Here is a 22,461-nt window from a genome sequence, read left to right as displayed (position 1 = left end):
AAGGCGTCCTTTTCACTTAGATTTATCAGTACAGCCATTCCCATTGATTAGTGGTGTTCTTTTCATGGTTGTCTTGGACCTCCTGGTATGGTAGCATTATAGCCTGCTGACCATCCCTGCCTGGTGGCCATTGAGGCCGCTCCTGGCTTCTTTATTATTATAAGTAATGCCGAGAAGCCCCATGCCTGTGTTTACTTCAGAGGGGCTGTAGCTATCCTATCAGGGGTGAGAGCAGGAGTAGAACTCTGGAAGTAGCTCATGGGTCACACGGTGCCTTTGGAATCTGACAGACAGCTTCTGAGTGTTCAGTTTTCACAGGGATTGGGGTGGGTGCTGGGGTCAGCCTCTGGTTCCTGGTTCCAGTACTGTGATTGTGCCCTCAGGGACCACAGGCCCACCTCTTTGCTCACATTCCGGGGCACAGCCTAGTGGCCATGTCCCTCCTGGGTAGCTGGGGGTCTTAGTAAGTGAGTGAGAGGGTCAGAGCTCATTCAGGTTCATGGTGAGGGCTTGGTGACATGGCTGCCTGCCCCTTTTGTGGTACTGACATGGGGATGTTTTGGTTGCTTTTGCTTTTGGTCCATTGAAAGAGCTTTGTGAAGGCAGGTGGTCATCGTGAGTCTGAAGCAGATGAGGCCATTCCCTCAGTTTTATAGATGAGGGAACAGGCTGAAAACTTGACCATGGCTGTGTAGCTACACACATCAGTGTAGCCAACCCTGCAGTTGTACTAACTGTGCTTAAAAGGATAAAGAGTGGTTGCTTTTAACCACGGAGGACTCTGCCCCTCCTCCCTGGCGGCCACTGTGACCTCTCACTGGTCACTGCCCCACTGGTCTGGCCCTCACACCACACATTAGAACCATGGATTGTTTTAGAAGGTAGATCTGACCACAAAACTTTCCCAACTCAAAGATGCTGGCAACTGGGGCGAAGACAAGATGGACAAGAGGGGCCCAAAAGGGTTAACAGAGGCTGGACATATGACAGCCTGGAAATACAGCTCACCAGCTCACCGTTGCAGGGACTGTCTGCTTGGAGGTTGGGGTGAATCCCTCTGGGCTGTAGGCCTATACTCAGCTCCATGCCCCGGACTGAGGCCAGGGCTCTTGTCTGCAGGGTGTTGCCCTGTGGCCTGCCAAAGAGGGGCTGGAAAAGACTAGGTGGGCTGGCTGGGTTAACGTCTGGGGGTCTTGCTCCTGAAGAGGGACCATGTTGAATCTCTGCTGGCCTCAGCGGTGGAGTTTGGCCACCCGCGGGGCTGTGCAGCCTCCTGACCTGTGTCTGTACCTGCTACAGCTGAAGCGCTCTCGGGAGACGGAGGTGCAGCTGAAGCCGCTGGTGGAGAAGAACAAACGCATGAATAAAAAGAACGAGGATCTGCTGCACAGCATCCAAAGGATGGAGGAGAAACTCAAGAGCCTCACGAGGGAAAACGTGGAGATGGTGAGGCCCAGCCCTGGACCCACACAGCTAGATGCTGTGGTCCATGATCTCTACCCACCCCAAGACACCTGGCAGTGGGCTCAGTCCCCGGCTGGTCTTTCTCCTCCCCACATCGCCAGTGTGTACTGCCGAGTGCCTGCCTCATCCCCTCAGTTTCTCAGAGGAGGGAAGGGCAGAATCAATAAGGCAGGCTTATCCACTGGATGGATCATAGCCCATGACCATTGGCTCATGCTTCACGGGTTCCTCTGGAAACAGTTACTGCTGAAAAGGGCTGTGCACAGGGCCAGGGTTTTCCTCCAGCAAGGATGCTTGGTGTCTGTGCTCTGGGTGGTTTGTAAGATGCTTTCAGGTCCATTGACGAGAGTGCCCATTTCACAGCTTAGAAGACTGGGGCCCAGGTCTGAGTATGAACAGCCCGTGGTGGGGGAGTTCCCCTTGCCTGTCTTGCCTTCTGGCTTGCTTTCGGGGATCATTCAGAACATCCTCTGCCCCATGCCCCGCCACCCCATCCTGTTCCAGTGAGCATTGATGACCACACATGGCTTGGCCTTGGCCTGCAGCTGTGTCTTCCCGATCTTGGGACCAGGCGTCCGTCATCCCCACCCCTGAGCCCCACAGCAGTGCTGTCCTTCATACTGTAGCACACCTCAGTACCCTCTCTCCTTCTGGCTGCAGAAAGAAAAGCTGTCTGCCCAGGCCTCACTAAAGCGACACACATCCCTGAATGACCTCAGTCTGACCAGGGACGAGCAGGAGATAGAGTTCCTGAGGCTGCAGGTGCTGGAACAGCAGCATGTCATTGATGACCTCTCTCTGGTATGTTGTCACTCTCGGGCAGGGTGGCACCCCAGGAGGCGGAGTCAAGAGCAGGCATCATGATGGGAGTGGGACCTGACAGCCCAGCTTCAGGCACTAGGTCCCCTGTGATCTCCAGGAAGCAGCCTCAGCTTGGTTGAAATGAGATCAGTGCTACCTGGGAACAGTCTCCATGGCAACCCACTTTTCAATGGGCTCCTGGCTTGCCCTGGTGAAGAGGCAGCCTGGATCTGTTCTGAGGGGCCTCTGAGTTATTATTAACCTGGATTCATTTTTTTTTTTTAATTTAGCTATTGCATACCGGGAGTTTGAGCCTGCAAATCTGAACTTTGTCATCAGATCAGAGTTTGGAGGGCCAGCTAAGGCTGTCTTGTGGGCTTCATGACTGCTCAGGGGTGGTTATGCTGAAAGGTGAGGGGAGCGAGCCTGCAGTAGAGAGGGGGTGTCTTATCCCAAAGATAGTTCCCAGCAAGCAGTGCAGGCAGGCACATCTGCAGTGAGCTCCAGTTGGATCTCAGAAGCAGAGTGGGCTCTGCTTGCTCATAAGACCTGTGTGTGCACGATGGCTCCATCCACAGGACTCTGAAGGCCAGGAAGCTATGATCACATCCTCAATGGGTTTGATGAGAAGCAGTGCCCATCCTCTGTCCTCCCCTCCTTCCCCTCCCTCTCTTACTTCCACTATCCACATAGCCGTCCATCTTGGCTTTATTACCTAGATGACATAATGTAGCCAAGGATGACAAGACACACTCAATAAAGAGACAATGAGTGACAAGAAGAATGACAAGCTGGGGAGCATAATGACCAGTCTGCCAGGATCTGGTGGGAGGATGGTCAGGCCTAGTCCCAGCTTTGTCCTGCTGGGGGGGAAAGGAGGGGATGCTGAGAGCGAGAGACCCTGGCTCCCTCTGGGTACAGTGCCACCTCAGCACCGTCACTCCTTTCTGCAGAGGACCCCAAACAAGCACTGCTGCAGGAAGTTCCTAGCCCCACACAGCAGGGAGGAAACAACTGGAGAAAATAAAGTGGTCACCCGGCCAGTATAAGGGTTGTGAGGGATTCCACCCTGGCTCTGCCCAAGCTCAAAGCCATAAGCATCCCACTGCTCCTGTTGCAGGCAAACCCTGCCAAGGCCAGCAGAACCAGCGTGAGGCCATACTGCTTGGGCTTTGCAGCCTCTTGAGCCAAAGAATAATCCAGGTTTGCCTGTGATGAGATGGCCTATTAGGGTGGATGACAAGGGCCTTGTCACCAGGCTCTCAGTTGGGTGCCCACAATGTGAACTAGGCCACACAGACAGGGAGGTAAGCTGGCAGGTTGGTGCACAGAACCTCTCAGTCTTCACTGTGTGGTGCTGTGGTGGGGGCCTGGCTGCGAGTGCTCACAAGTGGCTATACTTCCTTGCAGGAAAGAGAACGCCTGCTGCGCTCCAAGAGGCATCGAGGGAAGAGCCTGAAACCCCCCAAGGTGAGCCTGCCTTAGTGTCTGTCATGAATGTTCAGGATGAGCCAGGCTTACAGGAGGGGAGGGTAACAGGGCCAGTCCCAGTCCCAGAGGTGTCATGACTGTGTGACACAGCTGTGTGTTGTCTGTTGACAGAAAGGCTCTTCTGGCTGTCTTAAGGCCACATGCAGTATAGCACAGTAATGTGACCCAGATATGGTAATTTATTCATAGAATACTTACTAATGGAATTCAGTGTTTGGACCTCGGGTTATGTGCATCCAAAATTAAAAACATAAATACTCCAGCCTTCTGAGGGATTCGAAGGACACGCAGCCTTGTTTTATGCCTCTTAACTGTGTGTTCTGGGATCCCAGGCACTTTGTTGAAAGATGCAGAATGGAGTTATTTTTGTAAAATGGAACTGTGCGGTCTCCCAGAGTCTGTCTAGGTGTTCTGGCAGGAGAGTGCAGAGCTGGGTGGGGAGACTTAGAGGCCCACAGGGAGGCCTAGAAGAAGCTGCGGTTTACTTGTCAGCACCCATGGCCACCTGTCTGGGATGGATCTCTGCCCCTTCCTGAACTGGCACCTGGCAGCTTCATCTACTGACAGAGATGGCTGTAGAGAAGTATTTCTGTAAGAAAAGTTGCAAAGGCATGATAGCAAATGACTAAGCATGCACTCTGTGGTGGAGTCAGGGTGACAGCAGGGAGTGGCGGGGACAACCCTTATCTGGCCCAGAACATGGTTGGCACAAGGTGGGCTGATAGTGTTAGGCATTCCACTGTTTAAAGGGAAGCATAAGTCTTCACCTTGGAGTGGTGGGGGAATACCTATGACCCCAGCACTGGACAAATAGAAATGGGAAGGTTTGGAGTTCAAAACTAGCCTCAGCTAGTTGTTGAATTTGAGGCTAGCCTGGGCTATATGAGGTCCGTCGTCAGTAAGCCAAGAGGAGAGGGAGGTATAAAGCCCTTACATATTATTTTCCTAGGATTGTCTGAACAAAAATAGGTCCCTTGGAATGACAGAAAGTTAGTGTCTTATAACTCAAGAGGCCAGAAGAAGCCTGGTCTCAGGGTGCTGGTGAGGTCAGGCTCCTTCCCTCTGGCGTCTGGAGGGCCCTCCTTTTCCGTCTCCTCCAGTATTCTCCTGGAGTGTTCCAATAATGGTGGGTATTCTGTGCATGACACGGGTCCACTGCTGGGTCCCCCTGTCATCTTTAGGGACATACTGGGCTCAGCTATAGTACCTCAGTGCAAGGTCAGTAACTCTTCCATCGTTACCTTTGCACCCGGCGAAAAAATTCACATTTGGCCACAGCACAGCCAGGACCTCAGCCTATCTTTTGAGGGGGACACAATTTAGTCATGACACCTTTATATATAAAAATCCAAGAGTTTTTAATGTGGATGTATATGTCAGAATGTAGAGCGTGTAAAATATGTCTCTGAGCCGTATCTGGCTCCCGGATAGCCTGCGGTGGCACTGGGGTCAATGTCTGAGCCCGTGTGTGCTTGGATTAATTAGCGTCCATCCACCCTCTCTTTTCATCCTCAGAGCCACCCTGGCTCAGTTACAGGACACAGAGCTGTAGGGACAGCTCGAAGAGGAGCCAGGGCAGATGGGGTTGAGTCCCAGACTCACGGTCTATCGGGCTGAGCTTGGTCGGGCAGGTCTTTGTGTGCTGATCTTAGATGCTCGGAAGGCTGTGCAGGATGCTGCGCGTCTTCAATCCCAGCACTCTGGGGGCAGAGGGAAGCAGTTTGACACCAGGTTGGTTCACACATACAGCAAGTTTCAAGCCACCTCAGCCAGGGCTATGCAGTGAGACCCTCTCTAAGACAAAACAAAACAAAACAAAACAAAACAAAACAAAACAAAACACTTCATAACCGACCAACCAAAATGGACCGGGCGGTGGTCCAGCACGACTCGTTTATAGTCACAGACTTGCTGACCACATTCTAGAAAAGCTGGGAATAGAAAGTGATGTCCCCATGACACATCCCCAGGGCTAGTGTCAGTCCTACACTCATCTAGGACTTAACTGCCTCTCACTCAACATTATACTGGAAATGTTTGTCATAACCATGAGCCGTTATCAGAAATACGAATGTTCACGGCCTCGTAATCTGCTGAATGTGTGGGCCATCTACTTGTTCAGTGCCGTGCAGCTGTAGGCACGCTTTCTCTCTCCTGTAGTTAGGAGGAACGCTGCGGTGCCTGTTTCTGCTCCTGACGAATCCACACAACAGCCTCCAGCTGATTCCGCTAACTGCTGCACATTGCGTTTGGTGGCTGTACAATTATTGCCTGCCCTTCCCCCTTCTGGGGGACATTTTGCTCCGGTAAATGTCTGCAGTAAAGTCATTTTGCTCAGAAAGTCTGGATGATTCTGGCTAATGCCCTCTCAGTGGTTACAACATGGACCTAATGGGGAGAAAGCGCCCCCTGCTGCCGGAAGAAGATGGTGACATCTGCAAACAGTGCTTGTGAGACAGGAATTAAAATACTGAGGGCGGGCGGCTAGTTGGTTCATTCCACGGGCTTGGCGTGAAAATAGTCCATGGTTAGAGGTTGCCAAGGAACCCGTTGTGAGGCAGAACTACTTCAAGCCTACATGGGCTGTGAAGCCTTAATCCAAAACTCTAATTTTGAAACTTAAAATGTCTTCTGTATCAAATGAAAAATTCAGGTTTTGGATTCTGGATTAGAGATATTTCACTGATAAAGTCTATTTAAAAAAAATCCTGCCAATCAGAAAAGGCTCAGCAATTAATAAGTACTTGTGCTCCCAATCATTTCAGATAGGAACACTTGACCTGTGCTTGGGTGTTGGGAATCAAACAACCTGTGTCTTTCTTCCACTGGTCCTGATTTCCAAATCTACTGATTGGGAGAGACATAAACACCACACTGGCAGTGAGTCAGAGTGGGTCACATCTGTCTCCAAAGAGTGGTGGCACAGAGCAGGTGTCCCCAAAGAATGGCTGACTGACTAGGTGCACAGCGTCTCCTGAGAAATGCATTTGCAGGACATTGCCTACCTCAGAGAAGCAGGGGTGTGTGGGGGTATGTTAGTGAGAGCCCTACAAGATGGGCTTGGGAAACTTTTATGGATTTTGTTTTCGTAAAGGTGGGATTGCTTATAGCCCAAGTTGGCTTTGACCTCTGTGTAGTTGAGGATCCTCTGGCCCCACTTCCTGAGTGGCGGGGTTACTGGTGTGCTCCACCAAGCCCAGTCTTACGGAGTGCTGGAGACTGAACCCAGGCCTTTGTACCTGCTAGGTAAGCCCTTCCACAGTTGATCTGCATCCCCAGCCCATGGGAAGTGATTTCCCACTTACCGTTTCCTGGGCCACCAACACCTCTTTTTCTCTAGATTCACGTAGGCTGGCTTTGATCCCAGGATCCTGCTTTTCCTCCCAGCCCTGTGCAGACCAGGTGCACAGGAGATGGGGCCTTTGGGCCTCAGCATGATTTTACTCATCCACGGCCCATTGGTGCCCTTCAGGCCTGGTGCATCCCTGCCTCGTCCTACAGGCTGAAGTACTGAGGTTTCGTTGTCTCTCCCCGTAAGTGGCCCCCTTTTACTCTGTACAGTTTATATCCGGGGACCATGTCCCTGTGCCAGGTCCTCCAGCTTCAAAGATCATTCGAACGACTTCACTGACAGTGACATTTTCCAGAAGCCTCACAGATCCATTCTTGCTCTTGACTCCTGACACCTAGATCCTAGAGAAGCCCCTATACTCTGAGGACCCCTGTATTAATTACTCTTGTTACCATGGAGACCAGACATCTGCCAGAAACAGCATAAGGGAGGAAGGGCTTGGGTGGGCTTGCAGCCTCTGATGGTACTGTCCGTCATGCCGACTCCGTTGATTCTGGGCCCCTAGCGAGCCGCAGCATCCTGGTAGCAGGAGCATGTGGTGCAAGCTGCCCACATGCTGTGCAGGAAGCTGAGAGAAGGCATAGGAAGGGACCAGGGCAGATATAGTTCCAGAGACACTCCCTCAGTGATCACTTCCTCTAGCCAGGCCCCACCTCCAAGTTTCTACCACCTCTTGACCAGCTGCTCAAAACCTGAAGTCCTCTGATGGCTGTAGTCTGATAGTCTCTGGAGGTTCTCTTGACTACTTTTCCTGGATGTTTATATCAGTCCATTCAGGTGAACAGTGAGATTGCTCATCACTCCCTAGGAAGGAGGGCCCCCTCTACATCACAGCACACCCTGATGTGCAGGTGGTGGAGACAGGGCAGTATCCCCACTGGTGGCTCTCATATTTGAATGGTCTCTAGAGTCCTAAGGACTATCTTCATGTCACCCTGGGCTTCCCAGGAGCACCCTCTTCTGCCGTGGGATTCCCTCTGGAGCAAGACTGTGCAGACTCTCTGTGCCTCCTGCTAGCTTAGTGCTGGCTAACATTAGTTCCCAGTGAGAGATGCAAGGGTTGGGAGGGGGGTTGGTGGTTCACTGGGCCCTGTCCTGGAGTCTAGGCACCTTTCTCTGTAGGGGTATGGCAGCAAGGAGGCCTCAGTATGGGGCAAGAACCGGGCTGCAGGCTGTCAATAGCTATGTCCCATAGGCATGTGAATTGAACCCTAGCAGAGCTCTGAGCACTTGGTTGATGGGGATCTTAGATGTTGCTGAGAAGCTGAGACCTGGAGCGTTGAGGAGTCAGCCCCAACACAGGCTCTAAGGCCCGAGACAAGCAAGGGCTGTACACTCCTAGGACCTGCTTCCTGGTTCTCAGAAGGAAATCACATGCGGATCAGATCACAATGGAGCCCTGGTTCTGTGTCTGAATCAATAGTGCCTCCTCCCTTCTCTCTTTGTCTTTGAACAGTAGCCTTGTTGCATGTTCTAGTTTGCTTTCTATTGGTATAGTAAACACCATGACTATGGGAGGAAGGGCCTTGTTTCAGTTCATTGGTTATAGTTCGTCATCGAGGGGGGTCAGGACAGAAACTCCAGGCAGGAATCTGAGCAGAAACTGAAGCAGAGACCATGGGGGACTGTTAGTGACTGGCTCATGCTCGGCCAGCCTTCTACAGTACAGGACCTGCTCAAGGATGGCAATGTCGATGGTGGGCTGGTCACCAAGACATCAGTCATCAAGACAGTTCTTCAGACATGGCTGCAGGCCAGTCCTGTCAAGGCTGCTCTTTAGTTGAGGTCCAAGGCTGTGTCAGGTCAATAGCTGAGGCTAGCTGGGTTATTGTGACTGGACTAAGTGCAGATTCTCAGGTCCGCCTAATCCACAGCATAGCCTTTGAGCCAGTAAGTATCCTGTGGTGGTGTCTACCCAGAAAGGCTGTAGAGCCTGCTGGGCCATGCATCTGAGTCCCCTCTTCCCTAGGGACTCTGGTTTACTGCTGGCAGTAAGCAGTTCATGGCTGATGTGTGGCAGATCCTTTCGACTTGTTGTTCCCGAGTCCATTCTGACACCACACCTAGGAGTCCTACAAAACTAAACCAGGCTTCACAGCTAGCCCTGCTGCTCATGGAGGGTGGGGCCAGAGAAACGTTGGGCACTTCTGGAGCAGACACTGCTGTGGAGTGACCTCCTGCCTTGGGCATCCTACTGGTTTTCAGTGTGACTTTTGCTAAGAGTGATTTTTATCACTGTTTGCAACTGAACCCATTCCTAGTCAGTCCTTCGCCAGCTGTGGCCCTGGGAGCTTGTGTGGCTTCATCATGTCCTGTGTGTCAGGAAGGCACACCTTCCAGCATAGCAAGCCCAGAGGTTCAGAACGGTGACTGCGGTGACGAAGCGGTCATAGATTTTTATGCCCAAGTTGAACACAAGGCTGGTCTTTGTCCCTTGTGTGGGAGAGATAAGGGGCCAGATGTTTCTGCTGTCGTAGTGGTACTTCTCTAAGGGCTGCACCCCTAAATCCAGCCCCTGACTTCTGACTGGGCGAGGAACTGTTGACTTCCCTATAGCTCAGGCATTCCCCAACTCTCCGTTGTGGAGTGTTGCAGGTTGTGTGAGAGCCAAGGTCAATAAACTTCGAGAGACACACTTCAGGGACAACGGGGCTGAGTGCCCGGACACCCACCCACGGGTGGTGGTGGATTAGTGTGGAGCTGTCCCAGGCAGGTGAGCAAAGAGATGTCCCATCCTTTGTGACTCTGGCCCTGAAGCAGAAGGCTCTCGTCACGATACCGTTGCTACCGCTGTGCCCAAGGGCTTTCTTTGCAACTATCCAGGGACCTGGGACTGTTGACAACAGTCCTGGGTATAGGGAGATTGGGTCCTAGAGGGAAGTCCCCAGAGGACACGCTGGTTGAGAAGCTGTGCTCTATGACTAATACCTGGGGCTGGCCTGGAAACTGGCTATTCTCCATTGATAGCCCTGTCACCAGCATCTGGGAGCTGGTCCAAGGTGCTGTCGCCGTTGCCAAGGGGGCACCCTTTGGGGCGTCCCTGTCCTCCAGCTCCTGCCGCCAACACTATTCAAGAAGCTGTGAGGGGCAGGTGTGCATTTTTCTGGGGCTAGAGAGAAGCCAGGGATGGCCTGTCCAGCCAGCACAGCCTAGCAGTCCCTGCAGCATCCCCAACATGGAGTACATCCTGTTTGTGCTCTACTTCTCCTTCTTCCTCTGCCTCTGCGCCCTCGTGTGCCTGTACTTCTCTGGCTGCCAGGAGATGACCTATAAGCATGAAGGTACGCAGCTGCCTGGAATGGGAGGATCTGTCTTGGAGGTTCCTGGCTGCCATCGGAAGGTCCTAGATCTTCTGGGCAATTCTGGCTGGATGCTGGGAAGGTGAAGAGAAGAGCGGATGAGATGCTGGGTCCAGTAGAGAGGTGTGTGTGTGTGTGTGTGTGTGTGTGTGTGTATGTGTGTGTATGTGTGTGTGTGTGTATGAGTGCTGAGTCCAGTGGAGAGGTGTATGTGTGTGTGTGTGTGTATGTGTGTGTGTGTATGTGTGTGTGTGTATGAGTGCTGAGTCCAGTGGAGAGGGGTGTGTGTGTGTGTGTGTGTGTGTGTGTGTGTGTGTGTGAGAAAGAGAGGTGGGGGAGAGGGAAAGAGGGAGAGAGGGAGAGAGAGAATATGAATGAGAAAATGAGAGAATCCAGTGGAGAGGTTAGTCTATGTGTGTGTGGTATGCTGAGTCCATTGGAGAGGTGTGTGTGTGTGTGTGTGTGTGTGTGTGTGTGTGTGTGTGTATCCTCTCCTGTGTGTCAAGCATGAGCTTGTGTGTATATGGAGAAGAAACATTTGCTCTAAAAGCATGTTGGTGAAAATTACAATTATATACATACGTGCTCATGCACAAAGTCTCCTGTAGCTCGAGGCAGCTTCAGACTTAACCATGTATCTGAGGATGACCTTTGACCTTGGATTTCTGCCCATCCTGTCTCTACCTCCGTCATGCCCTGTGTGTCCAGTGACTCACAGCTGTCAGCACAGCACCCCACAGCCATGCATGCCACACTTGGTGCACACTGCGCTGGAGATCTACCAGCTGAAGTACATCCTCAGCCCTCAAACTACATTTTGAACTTTGGATTTCAATGACACTGGCTAGGTGGACCTGTTATAAGGAGGGTGAGTGTCTAGAGGGGCAAGCCCTTTTCCCAGTCAGCGCACTTGGTACCTACAGATAGTGGGAACTTTGCTGTTCAAGACTTTCATGAGGTAAACATTCAGGAAGTTTAGAATTAAGGGACACAGGGCACTTGGCAGCAGGCAGGGGACATCTCCTGGTAGCCTTCCCCCACTCTTGGGAAGTAAGTGTGGGCTACCTCAGGGTATCGAGGAAGCAGCCAAAATAAGTTTCTAGCTCTTCAAGGAGACAAGGTCATGCATTGTGTTCACTTTAAACTCCAAGGTGGCTTTTCTGTTTTGTGTTGTTAGTGAGGCTGTGTTGGGTGGGCTGGCTCTGTCAGCCTCTCTGTCACCTCATCTCCTAGACAAAGGAGCTGGCATGCAGGCACACACACCTCTAATCCTGCCATTTTCGAGGTGGGGGCACGAGGGACAGACTTTAAAGCAAGCCTGGACGGCATGAGGCATTATTTAAAAAAGAAAATGAACCAGAAAGAAGCCTCTCCAGGGATGGATCCCCTTCCACTATGGCGGGATTTCACTGAGACCATAGGTTTGTGCTGACTTCCTCCCTTTAAGTATTTTTCTGGCTTTCCCTGGTATACCATGGCTTCCTGAAGCACCAGTCTAGGGCCAGGTCTACTGTGAGGCTCTACCTGGGCCTGACCCTGGCCTGTTCAGTTGGGAACTTGAGCAGTTGAAACCTTGTGATTAGGCTCTGTCATTGAACACTTCATTGGAAGTCACCCTGCTCTTCAAGAGCAGATTAGCCTAGGCCATTGACCGGCCCCAGAAACTTCCAGAATGCTAACACCGGATGGTCATAGCCCAACACAACGTCCTGATCTTGGGAAGCTTGTCATTTTAGAATCTTCCTGGGGCCCACTCGGTAGGAGGAGGAGGAGCAGAGATGTCACTACAACAAGCCACCAGTTAGCACAGCCAACATGCAGATCTGTCCCCAGAGCCCAGGCAATTAGCAGTGTTTATGAAAAATAAGGTTGGCCAGGCAGCAGCCCAAGGCAACAGGGGTGTGGAGCTTGAGGCAGAGGAGAGCTGCTGGTGTAGACTCCACTGCTTCCTGGAGTCTCCAATGCCTGCAGGGGTGGGGTTTTCTTTCTGAGGGGAGAGGGAGATGCTGAAGGCCACTTGGACTGCATGAAAGCCTAACCTGGATTCACCGTCTTAACCTGCCAGCTCACCTGGGCATGGAGGCAGGTGGATACCCAGCAGATGCTGGCCATGTGAACCTTCAAAGAGGTCACGAGCAAACACCAAAGCATGTGAGGAACATTCTGGTGGGGGAGTGCTTGCAGGAGCCTTGTAGAGGCTCTGTAGAAACCCTAACTGTACAAAGTGACCAAGAAGCTCCTCCATGCCCCTTCCCTGTAGTGTCAAAGGAACTTCCCCATGATGTTGTTTGCTGGTGACCTCCATGTTCTCCTGTCTGCACATGCATGATTGCTGCCACAGTGGCTAGGATGTGGGGTACACCCCGCCTCATCTGCGGGTTGAGGAGAGGTGTGCGACTCTGGGAATTCCTGGGAGGCCAGGGCTGATCACTGCAATGAGGCTACTATTCTCTCAGTCATGGAAAGCACCTTGAGTGTGAAGGCAAGGAATTCTCTCAAAGGGGGGTGTTTAGGAAGAGAACAAAGGGCAGTGTGCCTGGAGCCTGAAAGAGGGGTGCATGTGGAGATGGGGGTTGATGGAGGCAGCCTCTGGGGCTTGTGCTCCCTAGCAGCTACCCCTACTCATGTCTCCAGGCTGACCCTTGTCTGGATCACTGAAGCTGCTCAGCCCGTGGTTACTGAAAGAGTGAATGAATGATTGAACAAATGAATGAGCAGAGCCCCACATCCTGTACAGTTTGGAGTGAGAGAGGTGTGGCCAGAGTCTCAGGTAGTCAGCAAATGGCATAGTAACTGTCCAAGGCTCTGAATACAGGGCCCTTAATGTGATTCTTTCTAATTATGTCAGTGATCTGAATGCATTGTCATCCAAAGCCAAGAAAATCGCCTCTTAGGCAGAGTCGAAGCTGCTTCTCTAGCCTAGCCCTGGGGTCAGAATTCTGGGTCTCCCATGTCCTCTTCCTGGCATCCCATGTTTCAGCTCCTTCTGTGGGATCAGACATCTCACTCAGCTTGTACAATGCTCTGGGTGCTGGGACTTGACTAAGCACACAGTGAGTGAGGTCCCCTCTTCTGCTGCAAGGGTGGCAGCTCATCCATGGCCAGGAGGGACCTAGGGCTCAGAGGACCTTGCATTTAGGGCCAACTCAGGAGTTGCATAGCCCTCTCTGCCTATGACCCCTCCTCCCACCTGGTCAGCGTTGTTAAGCTAGCTACATCTTCAGCTGCCTTAGTGGCTCGCCCCCCGTCCTGAGCCAGCCGTAGATGGGGGCCACAGCTCTGTCCGCCCTGCCTCAGCCCCCAGTGCGCTGGGCTGGCCATGGATAGGCAGCTGCTGTCTTCCTGACGTCATGCTCGTTGCCTCTCACAGAAGCATGTTGTGGAGACATTTTTTGGATTTGATGAGGAGTCTGTGGACTCTGAAACATTGTCAGAGACGTCCTACAACACAGACAGGACAGACCGGACCCCAGCCACGCCTGAAGAGGACTTAGATGAGGTAAGCAAACTGCATATGCTAGGGACTTCACACCTTCCTCTTGGCCAGGGCCGCTCCCTCTCTGGTGGTCAATCCTGCCATGCCACAGGGCCTCAGAGCAAGGAAAGCTGGTCCTTGCTGCCTAGAGGGCACCCAGTGAGCATCTTCCTCAGAGCTGAGCTCCTATGAGACTTAAGGCTGCTAGGGAAGCACCCAGATGCTGACCCTGGTACTTACTATTACAGGTAATTACATGTCTTGTTTCTTTTTCTTTTTTTTTTTGGTTCTTTTTTTCGGAGCTGGGGACCGAACCCAGGGCCTTGCGCTTCCTAGGCAAGCGCTCTACCACTGAGCTAAATCCCCAACCCCACATGTCTTGTTTCTTATCCCCCACACATCGGTGACAGAAGTGGTCACAATTGGTGACTTTCCTACATTCAAGGCATTCTTTATATAGACTTTCCCCTTTGCTGCAGCCCACACCAGGCTTCCTCTGTCTGTCCTCCATGCACCCCTCAGCGGCTGTCTCTTGAGCCTGAATGAGAAAGGGTGCACTGGCTCTGGTTGTGGCAGGGACTGGTGGAGCTTTCTGGTGTCCCATGTGCCCTGTTGGGAAGCTCCGTGCAGCTTCCTGGAGGAGCCTAGGAATTGCCCATCCTGAGTCTTCTTGTCCTTGCTCTTTGAGCAGCCACCTCTCACGGTCCCATGGTTGGGGTCCATTCAGACTTTACTATGGAGCGCCTTCTTGAATGGCATCAGGACCCTCAGGAAGATGGACCCTTCCTCCAAGTCAGCCCACTGACCTTAAATTCGGGTGCTTCCGGAGGGACCCACCATGTGGGAAATGCCACAAGTGCCACGTCCTGTCTAAGTATCCGGCTAAAATTTGGTCCAACATTATCTGAGATTTTTACAAACTTGCCATGATGCCTGCAACAGTGACTTGCTGCATTAGTCACCCTGCACTATCCTCTCATGACCACACGAGGGCTTTCACACACAGGTGCTCACCAGTCACATACCAGCCAGCGTCTGCCTGGAGAGCAGAAACTCCCAGACCTGTGGTCAGAGGGACACCTTCTCAGAGTGAACCTTTACCTGTGGAGTCAGGCTGGTCCCCAGGAGGTCTGTGAGTGCTCAGGGTGGGGTGCTGAAGTGGGAAAGGCATTTCCTCCCAGCAGCCTTCACTACCAGGCCTTCACTACCAGTCCTTCCTGTTACTTCCTGGCACGACAAGCTCACTAGGCATTTGTAGACACGCTGGAGAGATGTGGGCGTTTGCTCATGTTTTGACTCTGTCCCTTGAAGCCTCATCAAGTCATGGATTGACTTGTTTGTCTGCCTTGTTATTGTTTGGTTCAGACCACAACCAGAGAAGAGGCTGACCTGAGGTTCTGCCAGCTGACCAGGGAGTACCAGGCTCTGCAGAGGGCTTATGCCCTGCTTCAGGAGCAGGTTGGGGGGACGCTGGATGCTGAGAGGGAGGCTCGGGTAAGTGTGTCCCATCATTGGTGGGGAGGGACAGAGACTGGGAACCAGGAGGGGACCTGGAATCTTATAACTGATGGAGGTGGACACTATACCCTCCACTTTCCGCCTACCATCTGTTTGCAGGCGAGAAGACATACAGGGTTGAAGGGGTGGGGGCAGGCAGATGACCAAACAGCCGAGGGACTTGCTGCGAAGCCTGATGACCTTAGTTCCGTCTGCCGAGCCCACGTGGTGGTAGCAAAAGAACTGATTCTTGCAAGTCGTCCTATGACCTCCACATAGGCAAACACACGCACATACAATAAATTGAAATAGAATGGGATGTAAGGAAGTGAAAAAATTACAGACTCAGGCAGCTTTTCAGGCTTCAGACCTATCCTCCCTGTAGACCTGAATCCCTCCCGCTCCCCCTCCCCCCAGTGTCTTCAAGAAACACTTCCAGGGGTTCTTAGAGCACCCAAAGCACAGGCACTACAGGTTCAGGGAATACATCCTGGTATTGGGATGAACTTTTCTGGAAACTTCCTCCCAATGACCCTCTCCCACCTTGAAGTCTATGGTATTAGCATGTCATGTCCCTCTGGGAGTGCTGGAGACACCAGAGAGTCCATACTGGTTTAGTGCTGTCCCATGTCCTCTGTCTCACTCCCATAGTCCTATGAGCTAGGACGAATCAATCCTATGTCCTGAAGAAGGAATAGCTCCAGAAAGTAGCAGCTTGCCTGATGGTCCCCAACATATCTGGAAGCTGGGACCATGCCACTGTGGCTCAGAATGCTCTGGAAGCAGACCCGGGAACCCCATGCATTAGGGCTTGGGGGTCCTAAAGCCTACATAACACCTTGGTTTGTAGGTCTCGGGAAGATGAAAGGCATAGGCAGGAGCAACCATCTCCAAAATGAACTTGGCACTCAAGGATCAGGGTGGTAACATTTCAGGGGTTGGACAGGAGCAGACACACAGGGAACAAGATCCCCCGGGGGGGGGTATAGCCATTTCTGCTACCATAAAAGATCAGTCTTTCTTTTCTGAGCCACAGCAGGCAAATGTGTAGGTTATGTGTTTTTAATTTAACATCACCCACTTGGCTAGTTAGTGGAGATTTCACCGTGAAATGCATGGTAGGGCATGGGCATATACATGTAATCCCAGCACTTGGAGGCTATAGCAGGAGGATTGCCATGACTTGGAGGCCAGCTGGGGCCACATAGTGAGTTCTAGGCTAGCCTGGGCTATAGCGTGAGGCCTTGTTTCATAACTTAAAAAGAGAAGGGAAAGAGATAGATTTCCCCACTTTCCAGATGACCTTGAATTCCCGATGCACCTCCTGGGAGCCAAGATTTCAGGCCTCTGACAACACACCTAGCTTGGATTCTTGACTTCTGGGAAGCAGGTCACATCTGTGTCTTCCCATTCCCTGTCAGTGTGTGGCTGTAGCCAAGTAGCTATGCCTCCAGGCCTAGCTTCTTGCTGTATGGTCAGCTGGTCAATGGCTTCCCTGATGTACATGACTTGCCTGGTTTATGAGGCATTAGGTTTGGGCCTTTGCTGTGGGTGACAGAGAGCTCCATTAGACCACCAAGCACGGCTGTCAGCAGCCGGATGATGCTGAATGAGAAAGCACTTGTCAGAGCTGGCTTTGAGGCCCTGAGGCATCCAGTTTGGGCTAGTTCATCCCAGAAGAGGGTGACTCCTCTTCCAGGCTGCCCTTTGATTGTCTTTTGCTGGGAGAGTTAGAGCCATCACCTCCCCTGACCTCTTAGTTCTTGCTTATGATGGGGCTGCAGATGGACTTCAAAGGCTTCGAGTAGTTGTGATGTGGGCATTCAAGTAACAGGACCCTCCTACCCCCAAATTCTTGGGGTGCGCACATACCCTCGGGTTGGCAGCCTGATTCCTTACCTCTGTGTCACCTCTGCCAGTGACTTGCTCACTTCCTGGTCTTTTTTCCTTCCTTCCAGACTCGGGAGCAACTTCAGGCTGACCTGCTGAGATGCCAGGCCAAAATTGAGGACTTAGAGAAGCTGCTGGTTGAGAAGGGACAGGTAAGCAGGAAGGTCATGCACTCTGTGATCCTCATGGTTCTGTCCCCATGGTGTCCCTGGGGTCCGATGGTGTCTTTGGTGTGCCGAGGGCAAGGGTGAGGTTCCATGGAGGAATCACTGTGACCCCAGGCAAGAATGTGTTGCCACAGTCAGAGCGTGCCCTGAAAGCTTGCCTGGTTTTCCTTGGTTGCCAAATTCAGGGGAACAGAAGGCAACTCTTAGAGCAGAGACATGACTAGAAGCTCTTTTGACTAGAGCCAGAGCCTGAAGAAAACTGCTGTTTTTTGTCAAGATTTTAATTGCCTGTGTACAATTGAAGTGCTGTGGACCACTTGGTCCATAGTAACAGGCTGAGGCTGTGACTATGCCATAGGAGTTGGTTATCTTCATGGACTTCCCTCTCTGATTTAATTAGTCCAGGCCAAGTGGAGAGCAGGCAAAGGTAGGCAGCCCTTAGGCCTTTCTTGTTGTTGCCTGTTGTAAGCAGAGGGTCATCTACTCTACATGGGGACTCGATACTGGAGGTGCCATCCTAGAACTCTTCCTGTCAACAGGTTGAGGTGACTGTCACTGCCTCAGCATAGCTTACTGGCCCAAACCAGTCATGTGGCCCCATTGGCCTATGAAGGGCTGAGGCACAGGCATGGGTGTCTATAGGTCCTTGCTCCTGCTCTCAGTCAGGGACTGAGGGAATATGGAGAGGTCTAAGAGGTAGGTGTGTGTGTGTGTGTGTGTGTGTGTCTGTGTGTGTGTGTGTGTGTGTGTGTGTGTGTGTGCATGTGTGTGTGTGTGGTAACAAACTGCCTCCAAACTTAGCTGCTTAAATAGTAGGGTTTGATTTGCTCTGAGATCTGTGGATTGGTGCCAGGCTGGGCTCTGCAAATGGTTGTTCTGTTGGTCTTGCCTGGGGTTGCCCTGAAGCTTCAGTAGTGAGGCAGGTCAAGTGGGGCTAGGAGGCCCCTTCTGCTGCTATGTGCTCTCAGGGCAATTAGAAGGACCCTGTTGTTCTTACCTGACTGTGAAGGTTTAGAGGGGTGATGAAGTCACTCAGCTGCTGTCCATGTCTGGGAGTTGATGGCTCAGTCAACAGTGGAACCAGTGAATAAATACCCTGTGTTTCCTGCAGGATGCTGCGTGGGTAGAGGAGAAGCAGGTACTCATGAGGACAAACCAGGACCTGCTGGAGAAGGTATGCTCAGGCCAGAGCCTCCAGCCTGGTCATGAACTGAACCACAGAGGCCACTAACCTGCCCCAAGCTCTCAGTACATCATAACGACCAGGGCCCCATGACTCAGTAGTTCTCACAGGAGAGGAGTCTTTCCCACTAGACTCAGGGTCTGTCCCCTGGACAGCATCTTTAGGTCCCTTTGCTTTGGAAGCTGTTCTGTTCCTTACGGGGACACCCAAGGCAGACAGAGTCCAGAGTCCAAGGTAGGACCTTGGACCCCCCTCAGCTGGGTCAGTTCCTGTTTCGGAGCCTGTATGCCTTGCCCTCTCACCATGGGCCTCCCTGAAGCTTGAAGGGAGTTGGTCTGAATGTGCTTTGGCATTGGGATTAGCTTTCCCTTGCTCCAGTGGGTCCATTCAGTTATTGCTAAAGTAGATGCCAAGTTGTGCCACCATAATCCCAGAGCCCTTTTAGAGCAGTTTGAGCCTCCATCCACCATGCCTAGCTGCAGTCCTTCCTACTCCCTGTTTCCTGAGTCCCAGTATATTTGAGCTATGTGATCAGTATGCATATTCCGTGCCAGCAGAAGAGAATCTAGGGTGGGCCCTGGGTCTTCAGCATCCCGAAATACTGGGTCTGAACTGGCAAGGCCCATCTTCCAGATAGGTGGCCTGGATCTGGCCCAGCTCTGCTGTGTGGCCTGCCCTGACCCTATCTTCCTTCAGGCATTGAGGGGTGGCTGGTCTTGGCCACCTTGTGGGCCCTATGTGTCAGGAGGGCTTTAGTGGCTCTTGCTTTAGTCCTACAAGCCACACAAGGAACTCAGTGTTTCCTGGTGTCTCCTGAGGTTGGGATTACCTGCACGATAACCCTTCTTTGGCTTTCTGATAGGAGGAGAGAGAATAGCTATCCCCCAAAGCTCTTCCTACATACACTGTCTTGGTGGCTTCTCGCTGCTGTAGGTTGTAGGTACGACTGCTACCCTCTTTGGGTGGAAACTGAGGGTCAGAGCAGTTTTGACCTGCATCCTTAAGCTCTTTCCAAGCTGCTGTGTGCTCTCAGGGCAATTAATGTTCTCTTAAGAGCTTTTTGGGGTGTTAGAGACCTGAGCCCCCACAGTACCTGCCTGTAGTGGCTTCCACAGCTTATCTGGGGCCTGGCTTGAAAGGGCTTGGAGGGCTCTGGGAGCTGAACCATTTGCTTCCCTTACACCGACATCAGGAAAGGACTTGGTAGCCCTAGGCCTTAGGCCCCACCACTCATTTGTTCAGCAAAAATATAAGGCGTTTTTAGTCTCTTGGTCTGGGATTGGTGCTATGGAGGCAAATCCAGCCCAGCAACTCCCCCTCACTCCAGGCTCACCGGCAGATGGGCCCGTGGCCAGCTCTGCCCTGTTTCTCTCAGACTACCCACTGATGTTGGATTCTAGTTGTGGGATCCCCCGGGGTATGGGGAGCAACCACGGAGGCTATTAACGTAAAGGTGTCTTTGCCCCAGATTTACAGGCTGGAGATGGAGGAGAACCAGCTAAAGAGTGAAATGCAAGACGCCAAGGACCAGAACGAGCTGTTAGAATTCAGAGTGCTAGAACTCGAAGTAAGAGACTCTATCTGTTGTAAGCTCTCAAATGGAGCAGACATTCTCTTTGAGCCCAAACTGAAATTCGTGTAAAGCTCTCTGCTATTTCCAAGCATGCGTGAAGGGACGCGCGTTACCGTTTCTCTCCTTCCTTCCTCCGTTCTTTTCCTCTTCGTCTTTTTAAAAAGATCTGTATGTTCGGGGTAACTTCACTGCCTTAACATGTCCTGGGGAGGATGCTCGCGACGCCTGTGGACCTGTACCAGAGCAATCGACTTATTGCCTACCGCTTGTTTTGCACTTAATAAAATAAGTTGTTTTTGCAATATTTTGCCTTTTTTATTTGTGTTTCATTTCCATAACTACTATCCTGCATGCAGCCACTGGGTGTGCCTTCCGCAGCCCCAGACAGCAACACCGTTGCAATGGATAACACACCTTTGATCTTGCATGCAGCAGGCCTCTTCTGAGATAGTGGGGCGGGGGGGTCTGCCTCCCCCAGCCGGCTCTCGATCCCTGCTGTGTTTAACAGTAGTGTGGGCCCATTTTCTGCCTGCCAAAGCAAACGCAAGGTAAGTGGAGGCAGGCAGGCAGGAGGATGTATTTACACAGGTGTTACCAGCTACTTCCGTTCAAACCCTTCCGCCCAGTAAATACAGACCTGGGCACTGCAGGCATTTGAATTTAAATTATATGTGATTCAAACTGCAACCGGAAACTCTCAGACACTGCACCCGTAGAAACCTTGTCCCTCTGGGAATGCCACAGGGCAGTGAGTAGGACTCTGAGGGGACACTGAGGAATTTGTTGCTTCCAGTCACAACCCTGCGTCAGGTGTGTTACGGTATTGCTCTGCTCTCACGGCCCTTCATCCTCCCATTCTGCTTCCGTTTAAAAGTCATCAGCATTCTAAACATGTCTGCATTTGTGGCGCGCCTCCACGGGGCTCTTGTGACACTGCTGCTTCCCCAGCCGACACCTTTGCATGTGTGACTTCTCTCCATCCAAGTGGGCGTCCTTTCTCATCTGTGGCTTCTCTGGTTTCGTTTTCCCTCCTTCTGTGGCCCGAGCCTTGTCCTCTTGGCAAGGATGGGCTGGGTGGCTTTCAACTTCCATTGTCACTGTGCCTCAGCTCTAGCCTTTTTCCATCATGAGGTCATGCTTCGTTCCCCACTGCTGTGAGAATGCCTTCCACAAGTCCTTCGCTATGACCCCTTTGCACTGAGAATTCCAGATACCACACTCTTTGCCAGAACTTTCCAAGGGCCTTCGGAGCCACTGGAAAGCAGGTTTATGACTTTGTTCATACAAAACACAGGCTGCTCCGACCCCCCATTTTCTGGGGAAAGCCCACCGATTGAGTACATCTGGTGGCAGGTGTGTGGGGAAGTGAATGATTGTAACTGTCTTGGCTCTTAGAGCAGTGCGAAGTGAGGTGAGCCAGCTGAGGGCTTCCTGGAAACTCACTGTGAACAGCCCCCAGCCCTCCCCTCAAGCCTCACTCAGTGTGTTAAGGTGTGCTTTCCGGGTTCACACTAATTCCCGTCACATGGTATGGTTATAAAGGTGTCCTAGGTCTGTAAGTTATTGTTACTGTAATTTCAGTGCACCCCCCCCCCAGCAGCTTGATCCGATGTAGAATTTGAGAGGGTGCCAAGCCGTCATAACTCATCTGCTAGTGTCATGGGCTTAAAGCCAGCTCCATGAAGAAAATGCACAGGAGACCAGGGTGCTGTTCTGCCGACATGCTATAATTCCTCTAAGCTACCAGGCTCCCTCAGGCCTTCTATAAAGTGCTCGTGTGGTGTATGGCTGGTGATTGTCTCTTTTGGGACACCTGATCATATATCTGAGGTGGGGGGACAGTGGTGATCATGGGTCTTGTTAGTGTGGACCAAAGAAACAAAACCAAATTAAAAACTCCAAGCTGAGTCACCCATTGTGATGGAAAGCAAAGAGAGTCAGAAGTGAGCCCAGTTCTGCCACTCACTAGCAGGGGACCTCAGACTCAGCCATCCCAAGCCTCCATGGGTATGTGCCTTGTGAGGTAGCCTGGACATCACTTGGGATAACTAATGTACCTGACCTAGAATATACCCCATGGTGGCTGGCTTCTGTTCTCTGTCGAATCTGAGACATTGTTTTGATTAAGCCTCCTCTTCTGTGAGTTCTGTGACTTCTGGGGTTTGGATTGCAACAGGCAGACCTGTGAGACTCAATCGTCTGTTTTTCCCTGGCAGTAGAGGAGATGTGAAATGTCCGAAAGGGCAGCAAGACACCACACGTCCCATAC

The 22,461-nt window shown here is 51.9% G+C and overlaps 1 protein-coding gene across 36 annotated transcripts in view; it reads left to right on the top strand.

Moving 5' to 3' along the window:
• Positions 1–22,461, top strand: part of Jakmip1 (janus kinase and microtubule interacting protein 1) — a 120,594-nt gene that overhangs the window by 77,716 nt on the left and 20,417 nt on the right. For 32 of the 36 annotated variants that reach the window (XM_087583125.1, XM_087583123.1, XM_087583132.1 and 29 more), the window contains 8 exon segments: positions 1,300–1,446; positions 2,125–2,265; positions 3,676–3,735; positions 13,778–13,906; positions 15,248–15,376; positions 17,338–17,421; positions 18,548–18,610; positions 20,088–20,186. In XM_087583125.1, the coding sequence (XP_087439251.1) occupies positions 1,300–1,446; positions 2,125–2,265; positions 3,676–3,735; positions 13,778–13,906; positions 15,248–15,376; positions 17,338–17,421; positions 18,548–18,610; positions 20,088–20,186 (852 nt within the window). 36 annotated transcript variants of the gene reach the window in all.

This window comes from Rattus norvegicus, chromosome 14, assembly GCF_021556685.1.
Source record: "Rattus norvegicus strain SHRSP/BbbUtx chromosome 14, alternate assembly SHRSP_T2T, whole genome shotgun sequence".
Classification (NCBI taxonomy): Eukaryota; Metazoa; Chordata; class Mammalia; order Rodentia; family Muridae; genus Rattus; species Rattus norvegicus.
This window is presented reverse-complemented; position numbering and strand designations above follow the sequence as displayed.